This window comes from Erpetoichthys calabaricus, chromosome 7 (assembly GCF_900747795.2).
Source record: "Erpetoichthys calabaricus chromosome 7, fErpCal1.3, whole genome shotgun sequence".
NCBI classification, from domain to species: Eukaryota; Metazoa; Chordata; class Cladistia; order Polypteriformes; family Polypteridae; genus Erpetoichthys; species Erpetoichthys calabaricus.
In genome coordinates this window covers 26,511,921-26,532,313 of record NC_041400.2, presented here as the reverse complement: position 1 = coordinate 26,532,313, position 20,393 = coordinate 26,511,921, and the positions used below count along the sequence as shown (strand labels likewise).

Below are 20,393 nucleotides of genomic sequence, written 5' to 3'. Positions count from 1 at the left end.
CTGGTGTAAAGACTTTTAACATCCTATGTTGTTTGCCCTGGTGACTTCTTTGTTCATTGTTAGCTGTCAATATTAGGACATAATTAAGGGAGCAAACCATAGAAAAAAGGTACATTTATTTGAAAATGACAAAAGATAGTTTAGAAATTACATATATTTTGTATTTCGCTTGAGGTTAAAAGTTCCATTGCTCTCGTTAATGATTACTTGTTTGAGGAGGTGCGGCTTTAACTTTAGTAAGGCAAGGTTTACAGAGGTAGGAAAACGCTGGGCATGTCAAAGTCTTCTGAGACCTTCTTTCCTCCTGAATATATGGAATATGAAATATATTACCCCACATTGAGGGGTAATCACATTTGACAATTAGTAATGCTGCTTTAAAGGTGTTCCTTCTTCTCAAAGAAAAAGCATAAGGATTAACATACACTGGAGCAAAAAACCCATTGCTTTAGGTTAACAGATTAACCTGTTGGAAACTCTCTACCAGAAACACAGTACAACCACAGTCCAAGAATTGGGCCCATGCCCATATGTTTACAACTAGACATACCAGTTTCTCTTTGTATTGTATAACTGTAGCCAACTCTTTGTTGTCTGAACTTGCTCATTCAATTTAGGGTTTCTAGGTGCTGGTGTCTTTCCCTGAAACAATTAATTAAGTGTGAGACAGGCATAAACCCTGCACAGGATGGCAGTTCATTTCTTGTTACTATCATTCATATTCATCCAATTTACAGTCGCTTATTAAACTAATCTGCATGATCTTTGCGAGGTGGGAGTACCTAGGAAATCATGAGCAGACCTGGGGAAAATGTGCAATCTCCTTACAGACAGAATAGGATACTATTCTCTAGTCTGATTAGTTGTCTGGCCATTCTTAATTGAAATAGTAAGTTACTATATGTACCTAGCTGTAGTTTGAATATCAAGCATAACCTGCCAGGTTGTTGGTCCGGGCTTCATTTAAAATAGCTTAGTAAAATAACATGGAAAACAAATTAAAATTAACACATGAAGTTGCTGCTATGTAAAAATACAGAAACAGTTTATACCAGGTACTATAGAAGGTTAAAAGTACAAAAGTACAATACAGCTGACTGGCCTTGGGTAAATAAAACTCTGGAAAAGGCGATTCTTTAGTGTGTTTGGAAAACTACCCTTTGTTTGCTGTCATTTGTTATTTTAAAGCAAAGGATAAAAGAAGCCTCTCTAAAATGAGTTAATTATTACAATGCTTTAAACGAACAAGCAATTAAATACAAAGGTGAAAATAAGAATCAGCCTCCATTCTATAGATATTCTTTCAAGAATGCTTTTTTATTCCCACTTAATACCATTTTCCATTTTGAATTACTCAGTTTTAATATCCATCCATCAATTTTTTTTACTTACTGTACTTAGTTTACCACAGTATTGCTGAGAGGTAGTTATTCACATTCTTTTTTACTTGTCAAAGTCATGTCAAATAACTAATTTTTATAATAAGGCTTGAAAAAAAAAATCCTTTTTGAAACACTTGAATTGAGAATAGCATACAGTATTTACTTTGCTTTTGGGACTTGTACCCTGTCATTACTATCGCCGCTATTTTGTTTTCCTAACTAACTTTCTGACAGATTTGGACTATGAGTTTGGTTAGAATTTTGCTTTTGTCATATTGATACCAATGATTTTTTGGCTTAGATACAAAAAATGTTGGGAGGCTGTAATTTTTATCTTAATTTCCTAATCCATTTTTATTTTCATTATGGCAATTTTATGTCTAGGAAGAACATTTACAATGTGTGATCAGAGTACTACAGAAATGGATGAGGAAGTATACTTTCTTTCCATTTATCTCCCTATTGCTTGATGAGCATAGGAGGAAGTAATGCACACTGATTATTAAAAACAAATGACCAAAGTAGAGTATTCTGTTTATTGTGTAAAAAACACGTGTGTTCAGGAGTTCTGAATTGTAATTGAATCTCAGACCAATCCAAATGGCAAATGTCTATATATTCAGATCACTTATGCTTGCACCAGATATGTTTTTCACCTTGTAACTTTACAATACCTTCATTCCTTAATTCATTCTCTGAATCATTTTATACCAATATAGAAATGCAGGACCAACACAAATGGAGAAAACACAAATCAGCCAATTATAGGGTGCCAGTCCATCACTGGGCATAGTTACTCATTCATGTACACACACTGGGACTAATTTAGAGTCACCAATTAAGAAAACATACAAAGTGTAGAGGGAAACCCACAGAAAAATTATAAGGCCTAGACACAAAATGTAAACATTGTGTGTGGATGTTACAGTTTCAATTATTTTATACACACATATATATATATACTGTATATATCTATTATAAAAAAAATGTTGGAAGGAGACGATAAGTGATCTTCTTGGAAGACAATTTGACGTCCTGCGAGAGACACTTTAACGTCACGGGAAACAATGCAGTGAGACAAAAGGACACCTGCTATACAGGCTTTTAAATGATTGACACGCAGCACGACAAGCAGAACACGCAGCTCAGCAGCAGAAAGACAGCAGCCGATCAGACCGCATCTCCTTAGTGTGCGTTCAGCTCCCAAACCCTTCACAACACGAGCGGCAGAGACGCGAAGTGGCTAGAGCATATCACGCCCCACGGGGTGGTGCTGCAAGGGTTGGATATGGGTTGGGCAAGTGAAGCAAGCAGGGGACAAAGCCCCCTAGAGTGTGTGTGTGTGTATATTATATATATATATATATATATATACATATACATTCACGGCATTCGTAGTCTGTGTCACAATCTGATTGTATGGGTGGTTACCTACCAGGTAACGCTTGTGGTTGGCCAGCAATCTGCTAACATACTGAGGGCACCGTGGCGGATGTTAGCAGATTGCTGGCCAGCCACAAGCGTTACCTGGTAGGTAACCACCCATACAATCAGATTGTGACACAGACTACGAATGCCGTGAATGTAATTACCCCGATCTACATGCTGTCAAATAAACGAACCACACGCCATGGCGCAACGTTAGGGGCATCGCCTCTGACGCTGACGTCCGAGGTTCGATTCCCGAGAGGGAGTGCAGTGGAGTGTGTACACCTGATGAGCCCAGAATGAGGGCGAAACACGTGTCGTGTACTCTTTGCATTTATTTGACAGTGAACTATTTCAACCATTATATATATATACTGTATACATACACACACACATATTATATACAGTATATATATATATATATATATATATATATATATATATATATATATATATATATATATATATATATATACATACACACACACACACACACACACACACACTATATATATTATGTGCTCGAAATAGGTATATTCAACTAGGATGTATGAATATATGCAGTACAATTAAATAAATTCTTTAAAACAAATTACAGGAGCCTCATGTATAAACCTTGTATAGGTTAAAAGACACCAAACTATAAAAATAATCCAAAACATGCATTTGTGACCATATGTTTAATTCGATTTATGTTAATTACGTGGACGTGAGGAGTCCTCCAACTGACAGAAAGCACCTAAATTTCTCACACCACATTTAATGGAAACCAATATATCAAAATAATCTATTGGCAGTCAGCTTTATTCAAAAGTACTGTACAATAAACAAGACATGTTAATATTAAATAAAAATCAAGTAAGGCATTGTTTTAAATGTCATAAGTAACTAATAAAATGAATGGTGCAAAGACTGACTGGTTGACAAAATATAAACTTAAAGTGTTGCATAATATGTCATTTCATTTTAGGTAACAAACCAGATACTATACATATAAAACGCGGTAAACATAATATTAAATATTAGAGGTTTTACAATTAACTTGAAAAGCAGAGTCATACAGGAAAAAGAAAACAGTAACATGTAAGTCACAATGAGAAAATACTGCCAATTGACTTTTGACTCATCAGAGATTTCTGTTGTGTACATTTTTAAAACATACAAATGCACCAACAAACATACTAAAAAAACAGCAGACATGAAAATCACAATGATGTAAATCTCACAGTAAAATTCGATTAACACATTTGGTTTGCTATAGTTTTCTTAACATATAAAGTACAATTGGAAAATCTTGGGAAATCCTAGTAAAAGAGGATATTGGAAATAAAAGGGAATGGCAGAACTGAAGTTAAAAAAGCTGTGAATGCATTCTCATTCGCCCTATACATTTCTGTTCATGACTATCAATGTTTGGGTTCAAGAGGAGGAAATGCCATCTATGGGCTACCCAGGCATCACACTGCCTTGCACACCATGCTGCTAAAACAGGCTGTATCAGCCCTGAATTTTCAACTAAGCTGTATCTTAAACTGATGAATGGATGAATATAACATAACTCTAATAACACTGCACAAAAAAATTAAGGGAACACTTACAGTAAATCACACATCGGATCTCAATGAATGAAATATTCAAGTGGAAAATCTTTACTGATTAATACCGTGTACTTAGTTAAGAACAAAATGATGTAACAACATTCAATGGAAACTAAAATCACCAATCCACTGAGGGCTGGATTCAACATCACACCGAAAATCAAAGTCAAAAATTCAGTGTTGGATACACCGATATACAATGTCCCAGAGGTTCTCATTTGGATTCAGTTCTGGGGAATGTGCAGGCCAGTCAATGGCATCAGTGCCACGGTCATCCAGGAACTGCCTACACACTCTGGCTGCAAGAGGCTGGGCATTGTCCAGGAGGAACCCAGGACTCACTGCACCAGTGTAAGGTCTGACAGTGGCTCTGAGGACTTCATATCGGTACTTAACAGCAGTCAGGGGACCCGTTGCCTAGCACGTGGAGGTCTGTGTGACCCTCCAAGGATTTGCCTCTCCAGACCATCACTGACCCACCGTCAAAATGGTCACGTAGGATGATGTTACAGGCTGCATAATGTTCACCATGGCACCTCCAGACTCCTTCACATCTGTCACATATGCTCAGTGTGAACCTGCTCCCATCTGTGAAGAGAATAGGGCGCCAATGGTGGAGCAGACAATTGTGGTACTCTCTGGCAAATGCCAACCAAGCCGCACGGTGATGGACAAGTCCCACTAGAGGATGTCGGGCCTTCATGCCACCCTCATGGAGTCTTTTTCTGACAATCCGGTCAGAAACGTGAACACCAGTAGCCAGCTGGAGGTCATTTTGTAGGACCCTGGCAGTGCTTCTCCTGTTCCTCCTTACACAAAGGAGCAGATACCGGTCCTGCTGCTGGTTCTGATGCCCTTCTATAGCCCTGTCCAGCTCTCTTTGTGTAATGGCCCGTCACCTGGTATCTCCTCCAAGCTCTTGAGGCCGTGCTGGGAAGACACAGCACACCTTCTTGTGATGCCACTTATAGATGTACCATCCTAGAGGAGGTGGACTACTGCCTCATGCTACCAGTAGAGACAAGGACACTAGAAAAACGCAGAATCCATCAGGAAGAATAAGGAGAGAGCAACGGTCTGTGGCCATCACCTTCAAAAAAATTTTTTTTTTGGGGTTGTCTTGCTATTGCCTCTCCAGTGTACCTGTTGTCACTTTCTTTTGCACCAATGCAGGTGAAGTTGATTCACAATTGCTTATGCTTCCTAACTGGACAGATTGATATCCCTGAAGCTTAACTGTCTTGGTATTAGACTGTAATGATTATGTGTTCCCTGAATTTACTTGAGCAGTGTATATTACCAAGCCTGAATAATTTGATTTTTCTTACTAGTAGCAGCAATTTAAAGATGCTTAAAAACAGCACTTTGTATGTTCTTCTTTCATTTATGCGAAGGAATTTTACATATACAGAATACTATTATTGCTCAGATCCCAGTTCAGATTCAGTAATTGATTGAGGTGTCAAAGTCCATGTCACATTACACAAATTTTCTACCAATTTTCAGTTGCAGACTTATACAATCTTAGGGAGTTGGAAGCAGTACTGTGCCACTGGCTTTAGTGAACCTACTTTGAGAATTTTACCCTGCAAACTTGTGAATTCAAGTTACTAGTCCACACATTCAGCAAGCAATATAGGTCTTGCAGTCCAGTGTTCAGTGCATGCTAATTTATCTGCATTACATTAATACTAAATACCATTAGTATCTCTACGAGTACACATTTTTTAACTTGTAGTTTAGCTACTGTCCAGGAAAGTTTTGTCACTTTGGCAGTGCCCTGAATATTCAAATTCAGCAGTAGTGAATTATCTACTCTCTCTATATATAAAATCCTAAGCCTAAAAGTGCAACGATTTTATGTGATGTTTTTTGTCATACTTTAAATTGGGCTTATTTTAAAACATACATATATATGTTTGGTATCATTCTTTTCAGAATTTATCAAACTTTAATGTGATGTTTTTAGATTTTCAGATTCTTATTCCATTTTTAAATTATAAACTAAAAAATATCAAGAACTCATGTTCCGTGAGACGAGAGTTTGTGCTAAGAGATTTAACCACGCCCGGGGTCGGAAATAAAAGACAAAGAGTAGGACAGCTGCTGTACAGGCTTTTAAATGTTCGAAGTACCACACGAGATGCAGATCACACGGCACAGCAGCAAGCCAGCAGCTGATGGAGCAAATTACAAATTATTTGTTTCCCATTGTATCACTGTTTAAGAGGGGGTTTTGGAGGAGCGACCGTGTCTCCTTGGGGTGCATTTAGCCCCCCTCTTCACAATGCAAGTGGCAGAGATGCGAAGTGGCTGGTGCATAGCGCAGGCCGGGGGGATTGGCGAGCAGAGGGGAACCCCCTAGTGTTTGTATATGTTACTAATGTCTTTTTTTATAATTTAGGAATGCATAGAGTAAATGCTTCCAGAAAGTTCTCTAAAAAACAAAAAATTGCAATACATAAATGCACTTCTAACATGATCTTAGATGCTGTATGTTACAGGAAAGTATGTTTTTCTTTCTTTTTATATATCTTGTGTTACTTAGGTTTTGCTTCCTCAAAGATGGTCATGCTAAGTTAACTGATGAATGTGAATTGTCTAGTTTAGAGCGAGTGTGGTGTGTGCATGAGCATGCCTTGCAATGGACTGGTGACCTATACTGGTTTGGATACTGTATTGCGATAAGTGCTGCTGGGATACACTCCAGTTCTTTGCAACTTTAAAATTGAACTAAGCAGTTTCAGAAAATGTATGGATGGCTGGTTTAGATTATCAAAGACTTTGCTGAGTTTCTCAGGATTACTTATTTCACTAGAATGCAAACTGCATGCATAATATTCCATTCTTGGAACAATCTATGAACAAAATTTTAATAAATACAAATTAAGTAAAATTCTTACCAGAAACTTCAGTAAAGTATGGATCCCAGTTTAAAATTCCAAATTCATAAAATAAAAAGTCTTGGCATAAATAAAGCAAAAAGTTGTTCATTCTTCCCACAAAGTTCATTTTATCCGTGTACAGGGTAGGTATCCCAGGGACATAAGAAGGAGGAGCAGGTATCTGTCCACAGAGTCTTTCTACTGTGTTACCAAAAGAGAACCTAAATGTGTAAATGAATGGAATCCCCAGCTTATCAGCTATGAGCTCACCACAGATATTCATTGGATCAGAAAGGAGGACATCAAATTGGGATTGTTGTAATTTATCAAGCAGTTTTTCGTTTTTGAGTACCCCATCACAAATTTGTTTTAATAAATCTGTAAAGTCTTTAAACAGGTTCCGAAATTTCAATGCTGCCTGTACTGCAGACAAATTAGGTAATTCATACATCATAAAATCAAATGCCTTATAAAAATGATTTGAAAGAGCATCCTTTGGAAACAGTACTTTGAAATCTTCAAAGAAAATACCTTGCGTATTGTTGATGATGCCTGAAGATGTATGGCGTAAGACTGTTGCGTTGTGACCTCTGTTGATAAGCTCGTCCAAAATAACTTTAATATTATTCCAGTGACTGTACTCTGCAGGCCACACCAATACTTTTCCACTCAATGCACTTTTAGATAAACATAAGTTAATAAAGAGAATAAAGAAAATCCTCAATGCACGTCTCATGGCTAATGTTTTTTCAAGTGTCACCAACTATCCACACCTTAAAGCTCAAACTTATCTTAAAATGTTTTGTGGCATGATGATCCTGAACAATTAATATGCTTTTTTTTATGTCCAATACCTGCACGGTACAAAAAAACTGATACGCCTTAGTTTGGCATGGGATATCAGCAGGCCTGCATTCTTAGGTTCAACTTGTCTAACAGCTATCATTACCAGTGTGAAATCTGAAACGTTTCAGCTGTCCTATTAAGCCCAAAACAAGTTATTCCCCTTTATGGCATTCATTAACAGGTATTTAGGTGGTTTTACATTACATTGAGCATGACTGTAGCATTGCATTAAAAAAAAAACAAAAAAAAAAACACCAAACATGCATGAACCTGATGTTTATTGTGCAACATCACCACCCGTATGTTCTTTAGCTATGTTCTGTATCTGTTATGATACATTCATACCATATTTTACATTTAAATATCCGATTACAGTATGTATTGCATTAAACAAATGTACAGATAACAAAATATGCATGTTTCTGTACTACCACGAGCTGTCTTGTGCTGGTTGAAAATGACTGTTTTGGATACTTTCTAAAGAATTAAACTGTTACAGGTATATTGTAGCTCCTGTTCAAACAATTACACCCCAATCTAAATCATCTTAATTCATTATTCTGCAATCATTTTAACTTTAAGGGCACAATGATCAATCAAGTGTCCATAAGGTGATCAAATTTGGTCATACTCTTCATAAGTACGAATGAAATATTTTCAAAAATGACATTGCATGGCCATACACTGCTGTCATCATTAGGGACATTCTTTAAAACATTAAAGCTACTGAGTTGCCAGCCAACTTAAGTCTAAGCAAACACATGTGGAACATTTTTAGAAGATTCCTGAAGTGTGCCTTGCAGCCAATCACAACGATGGCTTCATCAACTAGAAACAGCAAACAGTCATTAAATATAAAACTGTAACTTCACTTAAAAATAATAATAAAGAAGTGAAACAGTGACCTGGATTATAAGTCTATTAACCTTTCCACATTCAACTTACATGAATATGTAATTTAGAGTTCTGTTCACAATGAATTAAACACTATGGCCCTCAAAATAAAACATGCTATATGCTTTTCTGAAATCTTGGAAGAATGGAGACCATATGTCTAGACCAGGACTACATACCTTCCATTATGAAAACTAATACTAAGTTCTTCATATGAGCACTGTAACATATTTTAAACCAACAATATTTATGCAAGTGGAATATGTGCAGGTTGAGTGGCACAGTTATTTAATGACAGGCGTTAACACTACAACTTGATCATGAGGTAAAGGAAAAAAGAAAGCATGTCTTAGGCATGATCAGGAGCATGAATGCTGACTGCTAATAGCATAGCAGACTCATGGATGGCTTTGCAAACCCACGGTTATTCAAACTGTTCACTTGGACGACAAATAGAACTTAAAACATTAAACATTTATCCTGAAAAACATTGGTCAAGGAGAAAAACCTAAAATTTAAAATATAACATATATGAAATGCAAAAACATGGATCTGTAAAAATTTAAAAAAATGTATATGACATGCATTAGGGTTAATGTACCTGTAATTTCACTGAAGTATGAATCCCAGTTTGAAGATACCCATTCATAAAATAAAAAGTCATTAATAAAGTAAGCCAGTATATTCTTCATCCGGTCTACAAAGGTCATTTTGTCTGTGAACTGCAGACCAACACTAGGAACATAGGAAAATGGGGAGGGTAGCTGTCCACAGAGTCTCTCCATAGTATTGCCAAATGAGAATCTGAAGGTATAGATGAAAGGAATTCCAAGTTTGTCAGCAATCAACTCACTGCAGGTCATCAGTGGATCAGAGAGAATAACGTCAAACTGAGTTTGGTGAAGCTTATTGAGCAGTTCCTCATTTCTCAGGATTCCATCACAGATGTCTCTCATTATATGTGCCCCTTTCTTAAACAGACCCCTAATTTTCCATGCTAAATGTAGTAAAGACTGTGAAGATGTTTCATACATCAATAAATTAAGCATATCCTCCAAAAATTCAGGTAGAGACTGATGTGGACCAGGCACCTCAAAGGTCTCAAAATTATAACTACTGTTCTGTTTCAAGATTGTGGATCCTGAATATACCAATACAGTTATATCATGGCCTCTGTGGACCAGCTCATCCAAAATGAACTTCATATTGATCCAGTGACTGTCCTCCATGGGCCATACCAAGACTTTTCCACCCATTGCAGTCTCAGTCATGAACAAATGAAGAAGCACAAGGGAGAAAATATGCATAGCAGATGGCATGGCTAAAACTTGACAAAACAGCAGTGTGACCGTTCATGTCCCTTGTCCTCCTTACAGTATAAGCTGGGCCTTATTACAATTGCATTTATCTTGCCAAACACACATAACCTTTGTACAAGTACAAATTCTAACATGATAAGATTTCAGTGAAAGTTACACAGTCATTGCTAAAGACTTGATGCCTTTAACAGATTTTACCTTTATTATTAATTGCTACCATGTATCATATTATCTTGGTACTAATTAAGCTCTGAGTGTAATTAGCTGGCATTTCTGTTGTTATTTAAAACACACTGCAGTATTAGGTTTACTTTTATAAGTAATTGTTGTAGGTTTTTATTATTTATTTACTATTTTAGTTTTAATTACTGTTTTCTTCCATTTTTTTCCCCATTTTAAACAGAGTTTGATCTCTTAATTTTGCACAAGAAGTGGCAATTAAAGTGCGAAGCAGATACAAGTACATATTCACAATAAATGCTAAAAAGCTGTTACTTCATAGTAATTTCCATCTATGTGCAGCTGTTAATAACAAGCAGGTTAAAGCACCAACAAAAAATAAAACGCACCAGTTTCTAAACCAACATGGTCCACTGCAAGGTGGCAGGACACCAGAAACTATCTTAGCAGAATATGTAACAAAGCACAAACCAATTAGGACCAACCAGTGGGCATGTACACTTACTTAAATTGGATCAATATTACATAGGTTTGTGAGAGGGTTGTCTAAGCCATAGTTTCTTAACCACTGGGTCACAATCCAGGTTGCCACTGGTTAGTCGTAGGTTTCCATTGTTGATTAGCAAATGATTCATGGTGGGTTACCTAAGCTGTCAGCAATGCCACTCAACATTTTTCTCCGTTTTACTAATGGGGATCCCCAACTGCACTATTGTTTCAACCATGGGGGGTACTGGTGATTTGTCAATGAATTTGCAAAGGCAAAACTGGGCCACAGCAACTTAATGGTTGAGAAACTCTGGTGTAAGGAAGGCAGTATGGGCTGAATGAATAAGAAAAATGTATTACTACAGCTGGTTTTGGCAATTTCTAGAACATTATCACCTTATTGTTTTCTTATGACCCTTGGCCGTAAGTATGAATTGCCTCAACTCTGTTAGCCACAGCGCGTGACTGTATTAATATTAGAGAAGTCTGTGTGCATAAAGAAAACTTCTGGTATAGTACCACCAGAAACTGGATGCCAAACATGCCACCGGTCAATATTACCAGTTAGAACAAAAGAAAAAAATTCGGATGCGAGTGTAAGTAGGCTTTGCACTCTAGGAACCAAATTACCCAAACTATTCTATAACATTTCAGAAATTATTTACATCTCTGATGCTGATCTCTCTGATCACAAAATGGGTCATTACAATAGCAATTGACAAGAAGAATTCATAATTAACTGCAGAATTATGGTATTTGAGGGTTCCTTTAGAGTGCCTCTTTCTCTTGCATGATTTGGCTCAAACACTAATCAGCACATCATCATCTCATAACAGCCTCAAGTTTCGAGTTAGGTATTATTCCTTCCAGCCATTTTAGCTCCAGACCATCCTCAAGAAACTGTGACACACAGACACACACACACAATGACAGACACAAGCCCATCATCGAGATATCCATGTTTTCAGTATTAGGGAACCCTAAAACGTCGAGATGAATCTTTGATGAATCTAAAGCTTTTGCTCCTCCCTCACAGATGTTAGGTTATAGTGGTGGAGGGCTCAACGCAAAGTCAAAAATAATGTTTAAAAAAAAGCTGTAATTGCAACTAGGAATCACTAAAATAATACAACAGAAGAAAATAGAAGAGTGGTATTATCCAAAGCTTGGATGTTGGAAGCTATACACCACCATCTTAAATGTGAACGGCAGAACGTCGTCAAATTATGAACAAGTGACATCACACCCATGTGAACAGCAACATACGAAATAATCGTCATAACAATAAAATATTTCAGCAACTGGAAAAATAATTTGTACAAACTTGTAAAGACAAAAAAAGGAGTAACAAACATTCAAAAATCTGGATTCAAGACCCTGGTTAATTCAGTGCAGGGTTGTGTGAAATACAAAAGCAAAACTTTAACATTAACAAACAATATTGTAATGAAGTATTCATTTCTGCCCATTTATTGCATTTATACTTTTTAAAACACCTATGAAAAGGCAACACATACTGCTTAGAAGTTATGGATTAGCATTGTAAAGGTAAGAATAACAGCATGTTTTATTCAGAATAAGAGACCAATTTTTAGAAGGAATTGGTTGGTAAGAAATCATACAGCCATGGTGGTCTAAAAGAAATCGCATCAGAACCAGCGATGTAGATACTAAAACTACACATAATCAAAGCAAAAATAAAAAATAAAAACAGGTAATATTTACAATGAAGGTCCCCCCCCCCCTTATTAGATAAGCCTCCTAGTAAGCTGGAACCTCATGTGCCCTCAAATTCAGTAGAACACGTACTCAGAAGGTGCCAAAAATGCAGCAAAGGGTTGATAGCCCAAGTCATCTCCAGTATATGTACTGTACGTGTGGTATGATCTCTATAAAGCAAAGCCTTTTCAATTTCATCTCACAGATGTTCAATTATATTTTCATCTATGGAATGGAGATGCCTCTGTGTTAAGCTGAATTCACTGTCATATTCCTGAACGTTCTATATTTTGTAGCATGCAAACATCATTAGGTATCCACACTGTAATCTTATGGAAATAAAAGGTCATATGCTTTTTCCAAATTTAAAAAACAAATGCAGACTGGGTTATCATATACCTATGCACCCTCCAACAAGGGGGAAGAACATATAATACTTATTTCTAAAATCTTTCAGATTGTAAAATGAACTGTAGTAATATGGAAAATAAACATTTATGTATTAGCATAAATAGACATAAAAGTAATTAACAGCTTCTGAAGCATTAGATTTAGCATAAATTAGACATGACAAGCAAATAAGATATGTTAAGCAATTTTTTAGTTAAGCTTGAAGCAAAATTACCAATATTGGGAAACTTAGATAGATAGAGCAGGAAGAGAATGACGTAAAGAAACTACCCGAGGACAACAGAAGGGGGAGTAAGGAGAACACCTGATGTTTGAAGGCCAGGAAGCAAGGAATGATACCAATGACGAAATACAGGAAAATGGTCATGGTAGGCACATGAGACGCCAGCTGGAGTAGTGAGTCAGAAGAGACAGCAAAGGCATTTTTACAAACAAGGTCAAGATGATGTAATAAATGGAAAATTAAATTAGTATGTTTATGTATTAGCATAAATAAATATAGAAAAATATATAAGCATTAACCTTAGTGCAGATATTAATGCAAGTCAGGCCTGCCAAGCAAATGGTTAAATAAAGGCACATGACATATTTCTTTTTAATTAAAGCTTAACTTTGGCCACCAAATAAACTAGCTTGAAGGCCAAGGAAGGGAAATAAAAAAGATAGTGAAAGCTCAAGAATGGAAGAGAGGGAACATCTGCCCGCCCAAGGCCAATCAAAAATAAGTGAAGCAGAAAATAAAGATGAACAATAGACAGTAAAAATACCGGTGGCCAGCTGCAGAAGGAAGTCAAGAGATAATGATGGTTCCCATGAAGAGAAGACAGCTAGCCAGGTACAGGAGGGAAGTCAGAAGGGAACAGCGAATGAGCGGGTTTGAGCGAGGTCAGGATGATAAGAAATGATTATATGAACTGTGATTTTTGGCCTGTTCAGGGCTCAGCTCAATTTGGCCGTATTGGGTTGAGTCTGTGTTGTTGTTTTATTGCAATAAAACCATATACTCTGTTTGCCTATCCTCTGAATCCTAGAGCCTTCTTTTCAGGTAAAGCCTCGACAATTTTTGCCACGACAGTAACAATCAGTAATTTGTCATTTTTCAGCTGCATGGCTCTGGACCACAGCAACAGTATAACAGGGTTCTATTGTGTGGCATCCTTAAGTCCTCGCTCCACTCAGTAAGTGTTTAGGTGTGCTCTGCCAAAAATGACTCCCTCATTGCAAGTGACTATTTGGCTTATGAGTACAAGGGTGACGTTTCTCTGCACTTGAGTTCTTCTACATATGTATACAGCAAATGTTACATCATAAAAACAAAAGAGAAGCAGGTGTAAAAGGTGTAATAGCTGAATAAATAAAAATGAAACAACAAATGTACAGATTTCCTGCAGGTACTTTTACAATATAATGTAAACTTGAAAATGAAGTAGTAGCAGTAGTAGTAGATGGCACAATGTTACCACTACACACACGCTACGTAATGCCATCAATCAACCTTAGACTACAACATTTCTCTGGCGGAGGACCATAAATCCACGGTAACGCATTAAACTGTCAAATCCCATGACAGAAGAATTTTTAATATGGATTCATGCACAGTACCCAAACAATGTTACCTGCTTTAGCTGCTTGCCTACTCCATTAAATATTATTTATTTTTAAGAACATCACTTACCTTTAATTTCACTAAAGTATGGATTCCACTGTGAAAATATAAACTCATAAAACAGGAAATCCTGACTCATATAAAACAGTAAGTTTTTCAACCGCTCTATGAAGGTCATTCTGTCCGTGTACTGCAGACAGGCACCTGGCACATAGGACGGAGGAGAAGGCATCTGTCCACAGAGTCTTTCTATTGTACTGCCAAATGAGAACCTCAAAGTGTAGATGAAGGGAAGGTCGAGGTGTTCTGCAATCATTTCGCTGCCAAAGAACAGTGGATCAGCAAGTATCACATCAAAGCGCTGCTGCTTAAGTTTTTCAAGTAGTTCTTTATTCCTGAGCACACCATCACATATCTGCTTTGTAACATTGGCAACCCGATTAAATATTTGTCTAAACTTCCAAACAAACTGCACTGAAGACAAAGAAGCAGCATCATATATCCAAAAGTTAAGCAGGTCATCAATCATCTCAGTAAAGAACTCTTTTGAAAATGGCACTTTGAAAAATTCTGCCTGAATGCCCTTTGCCTGATTGCACTGTATCGAGGGAGATGCTGTGTGCAGCAAAACCGTAACGTTGTGGCCCCTGGTGGTCAGCTCTTCCAGAATAGTTTTTATATTAATCCAGTGGCTATGTTCTACATACCAAACAAGTACACGTCCACTCATAGTGCTCTGCATCAGACAAAAATGAAGAAACACGGTAGAGATCATCCACAAACCTGGCACCATCTTGATTGGGAATTAATTCTGGAGAGTCTCCTGCTTTGAGTCTTAAAGCTGCAGATGCTTTGCATTACACAGGACTCATCCAATCACCTCATGTTCTCTAAAAAGTTTACAAGACCTTAATAATTCAGCTTTCAAATCAAAACAAATATACAATTGGTAAGATAAACCTACTTGTTTCTGCCTTGGTAACAGAGAGAAACATTTCAGAGGCTTGTTAATCTTTCTCTCTCTCACAAAGAATACACAATGCAGATTTTCAGTGATTATAAGAAATCCCCTTCATCATATGTTGTGGCAGCCAGCCGGGACGCCCAGGAGGACTGGAGGAGGGCTTGTGCCTCCTCCAGACCACGAGGGGGCGACCGCCCTGGTTGCTTTGGGGGCCACGGGCACAGAGCTGGGAAGCTCAACCCTGTAGGGGCCCGTGGTCTCCACCAGGGAGCTCCCCGTTGCCTTTGGAGCCCTGGACCTCAGCACTTTCGCCACACCGGGAAGTGCTGGGGAGAAGAGGATTGGGGACACCCGGAGGACTTCTGTGTACACAGCCGGAGCTTCCGCCACACGGGGGTGTGTCAGCAGAGGCTCCTCAGGAAGCACCTGGAGTCCATCCGGGGGTGTATAAAAGGGGCCGCCTCCCTCCATTCGATGGCTGGAGTCGGGCGAGGAGTAGGACGGAGCTCGGAGGAGAGGAGTGGAGGCGGACCTGAGACTGTACAAAGGCATTGTGTTGGCCAGGACTTTGGGGGATTGGTGCTGAGGCACTGGGTTGTTGGACTGAACCTTGTATATAGTGTATAATAAACGTGTGTGTGGTGAAAAATATGACGTCTACCTGTCTGTGTCCGGGCTGTTTCCCACAATGTTTTCAATGCATTCACAATTTTAACTCCCTCTATAAAAGCCATGATGGTTTTAGAAGTAAGCTACAAAAAGACATAGCACTTCCTTGCAGTAATAAAACAGCAATATGTACAAATCTAAAGGTAAGCCTGGGATTTCCAGTGCTCAGGATCAGCAGCTCTTAGGCTTTTTTGATACACTGATACGCTATAAAAAAATGAACACTCTCTATTTAATAGTAAAATGTGGGAAGTACAAGACAGAAAGATGTAGTGCATGGCTATAGAAACTAATAATATACTGCCTGTGATTGATCTAGAAGTAGTGCAATATTGTACTTTTTAGCCCATTCTCTTTACATGACTATTTACATATTATACATATAATATGTTTAGAAAAGAATCACCCCCTTCAAAATATTCACATTTTGTTGCTTTGCAGCTTGAAATGAAGTCAGTCAGTCATTTTCCAACCTGCTATATCCTAACACAGGTTCATGGGGGTCTGCTGGAGCCAATCCCAGCCAACACAGGGCACAAGGCAGGAAACAAACCCCGGGCAGGGCACCAGCCCACTGCAGGGCACACACACACACACACACACCAAGTATACACTAGGGACAATTTCGGATTGCCAATGCACCTAACCTGCATGTCTTTGGACTGTGGGAGGAAACCGGAGCACCTGGAGGAAACCCACACAGACACGGGGAGAACATGCAAACTCCACACAGGGAGGACCCGGGAAGTGAATGGATGGCTGGTTTAGATTATCAAAGACTTTGCTGAGTTTCTCAGGATTACTTATTTCGCTAGAATGTAAATTGCATGCATAATATTCCATTCTTGGAACAATCTATGAACCAAATTTTAATAAATACAAATTAAGTAAAATTCTTACCTGAAACTTCAGTATAAAGTATGGATCCCAGTTTAAAATTCAGAATTCATAAAATAAAAAGTCTTGGGATGAATAAAGCAAAAAGTTGTTCATTCTTCCCACAAAGTTAATTTTATCCGTGTACAGGGTAGGTATCCCAGGGACATAAGAAGTAGGAGCAGGTATCTGTCCACAGAGTCTTTCTACTGTGTTACCAAAAGAGAACCTAAATGTGTAAATGAATGGAATCCCCAGCTTATCAGCTATGAGCTCACCACAGATATTCACTGGATCAGAAAGGAGGACATCAAATTGGGATTGTTGTAATTTATCAAGCAGTTTTTCGTTTTTGAGTACCCCATCACAAATTTGTTTTAATAACTCTGTAAAGTCTTTAAACAGGTTCCGAAATTTCAATGCTGCCTGTACTGCAGACAAATCAGGTAATTCATACATCATAAATTCAAATGCCTTATAAAAATGATTTGAGAGAACATCCTTTGGAAACAGTACTTTGAAATCTTCAAAGAAAATACCTTGTGTATTGTTGTTGATGCCTGAAGATGTATGGCGTAAGACTGTTGCGTTGTGATCTCTGTTGATAAGCTCGTCCAAAATAACTAATATTATTCCAGTGACTGTACTCTGCAGGCCACGCCAACACTTTTCCACTCAATGCACTTTTAGATAAACATAAGTTAATAAAGAGAATAAAAAAAATCCTCAATGCACGTCTCATGGCTAATGTCTTTTCAAGTGTTACCAACTATCCACACCTTAAAGCTCAAACCTATCTTAAAATGTTTTGTGGCATGATGATCCTGAACAATTAATATGCTTTTTTTATGTCTAATACCTGCACGGTACAAAAAAAACTGATACGCCTTATTTTGGCATGGGATATCAACAGGCCTGCATTCTTAAGTTCAACTTGTCTAACAGCTATCATTACCAGTGTGAAATCTGAAACGTTTCAGCTCTCCTATTAAGCTCAAAACAAGTTATTCCCCTTTACGGCATTCATTAACAGGTGTTTAAGTGGTTTTACATTACATTGAGCATGACTGTAGCATTGCATTTAAAAAAAAAAAAAAAAAAAAAAAAAAAACACCAAACATGCATGAACCTGATTTTTATTGTGCAACATCACCACCCGTATGTTCTTTAGCTATGGAACCTGTTCTGTATCTGTTATGATACATTCATACCATATTTTACATTTAAATATCCGATTACAGTATGTATTGCATTTAAAAAATGTACAGATAACAAAATATGCATGTTTCTGTACAACCACAAGCTGTCTTGTACTGGTTGAAAATGACTGTTTTGGATATTTTCTAAAGAATTAAACTGTTACAGGTATATTGTAGCCCCTGTTTAAACAATCACACCCCAGTCTAAATCATCTTAATTCATTATTCTGCAATCATTTTAACTTTAAGGGCACAATGATCAATCAAGTGTCCATAAGGTGATCAAATTTGGTCATACTCTTCATAAGTACGAATGAAATATTTTCAAAAATGACATTGTATGGCCATACACTGCTGTCATCATTAGGGACATTCTTTAAAACATTAAAGCTACTGAGTTGCCAGCCAACCTAAGTCTAAGCAAACACATGTGGAACATTTTTAGAAGATTCCTGAAGTGTGCCTTGCAGCCAATCACAACGATGGCTTCATCAACTAGAAAGAGCAAACAATCATTAAATATAAAACTGTAACTTCACTTAAAAATAATAATAAAGAAGTGAAACAGTGACCTGGATTATAAGTCTATTAACCTTTCCACATTCAACTTACATGAATATGTAATTTAGAGTTCTGTTCACAATGAATTAAACACTACGGCCCTCAAAATAAAACATGCTATATGCTTTTATGAAATCTTGGAAGAATGGAGACCATATGTCTAGACCAGGACTACATACCTTCCATTACGAAAACTAATAATAAGTTCTTTATATAGGCAATGTAACATATTTTAAACCAACAATATTTATGCAAGTGGAATATGTGCAGGTTGAGTGGCACAGTTATTTAATAACAGGCGTTAACACTACAACTTGATCATGAGGTAAAGGAAAAAAGAAAGTATGTCTTAGGCATGATCAGGAGCATGAATGCTGACTGCTAATAGCATAGCAGACTCATGGATGGCTTCGCAAACCCATGGTTATTCAAACTGTCCACTTTGAAGACAAATAGAACTTAAAACATTAAACGTGTATCCTGAAAAACATTGGTCAAGGAGAAAAACCTACAATTTAAAATATAACAGATATATGAAATGCAAAAACATGGATCTGTAAAAATTAAAAAAATATATATATGACATGCATTAGGGTTAATGTACCTGTAATTTCATAGAAGTATGAATCCCAGTTTGAAGATACCCATTCATAAAATAAAAAGTCATTAATAAAGTAAGCCAGTATATTCTTCATCCGGTCTGCAAAGGTCATTTTGTCTGTGAACTGCAGACCAACACTAGGAACATAGGAAAATGGAGAGGGTAGCTGTCCACAGAGTCTCTCCATAGTATTGCCAAATGAGAATCTGAAGGTATAGATGAAAGGAATTCCAAGTTTGTCAGCAATCAACTCACTGCAGGTCATCAGTGGATCAGAGAGGATAACGTCAAACTGAGTTTGGTGAAGCTTATTGAGTAGTTCCACATTTCTCAGGATTCCGTCACAGATGCCTCTCATTATATGTGCCCCTTTCTTAACAGACACCTAATTTTCCATGCTAAATTTAGTAAAGACTGTGAAGATGTTTCATACATCAATAAATTAAGCATATCCTCCAAAAATTCAGGTAGAGACTGATGTGGACCAGGCACCTCAAAGGTCTCAAAGTTATAACTACTGTTCTGTTTCAAGATTGTGGATCCTGAATATAGCAATACAGTTATATCATGGCCTCTGTGTACCAGCTCATCCAAAATGAACTTCATATTGATCCAGTGACTGTCCTCCATGGGCCATACCAAGACTTTTCCACCCATTGCAGTCTCAGTCATGAACAAATGAAGAAGCACAAGGGAGAAAATATGCATAGCAGATGGCATGGCTAAAACTTGACAAAACAGCAGTGTGACCGTTCATGTCCCTTGT

The 20,393-nt window shown here is 37.5% G+C and overlaps 1 protein-coding gene and 1 long non-coding RNA gene across 17 annotated transcripts in view; one reads left to right on the top strand and one right to left on the bottom strand.

The window, feature by feature from the left end:
* LOC114654395 (UDP-glucuronosyltransferase 2A1-like) overlaps positions 1–20,393 on the bottom strand; it is a 149,494-nt gene that overhangs the window by 29,054 nt on the left and 100,047 nt on the right. The window contains exons 3-4 of one of the 16 annotated variants that reach the window (XM_051930074.1): positions 17,926–17,940; positions 7,312–7,680 (exon numbers count right to left, since the gene is read on the bottom strand). The exons of 7 other annotated variants lie outside the window; for them this stretch is intronic. In XM_051930074.1, the coding sequence (XP_051786034.1) occupies positions 7,312–7,680; positions 17,926–17,940 (384 nt within the window). Of the gene's footprint in view, positions 1–293; positions 305–4,244; positions 4,257–7,311; positions 8,174–9,634; positions 10,426–14,826; positions 15,566–17,421; positions 17,941–20,393 lie in introns of those variants that run through there. 8 more of the 16 variants (XM_051930070.1, XM_051930073.1, XM_051930072.1 and 5 more) reach the window with 8 other exon arrangements.
* The window catches only part of LOC127528842 (uncharacterized), a 39,737-nt gene that overhangs the window by 12,892 nt on the left and 6,452 nt on the right, over positions 1–20,393 (top strand). Inside the window, exons 2-3 of the long non-coding RNA XR_007935445.1 lie at positions 7,315–7,470; positions 14,986–15,058. This is a non-coding gene — a long non-coding RNA (uncharacterized LOC127528842). The remainder of the gene's footprint in view (positions 1–7,314; positions 7,471–14,985; positions 15,059–20,393) is intronic.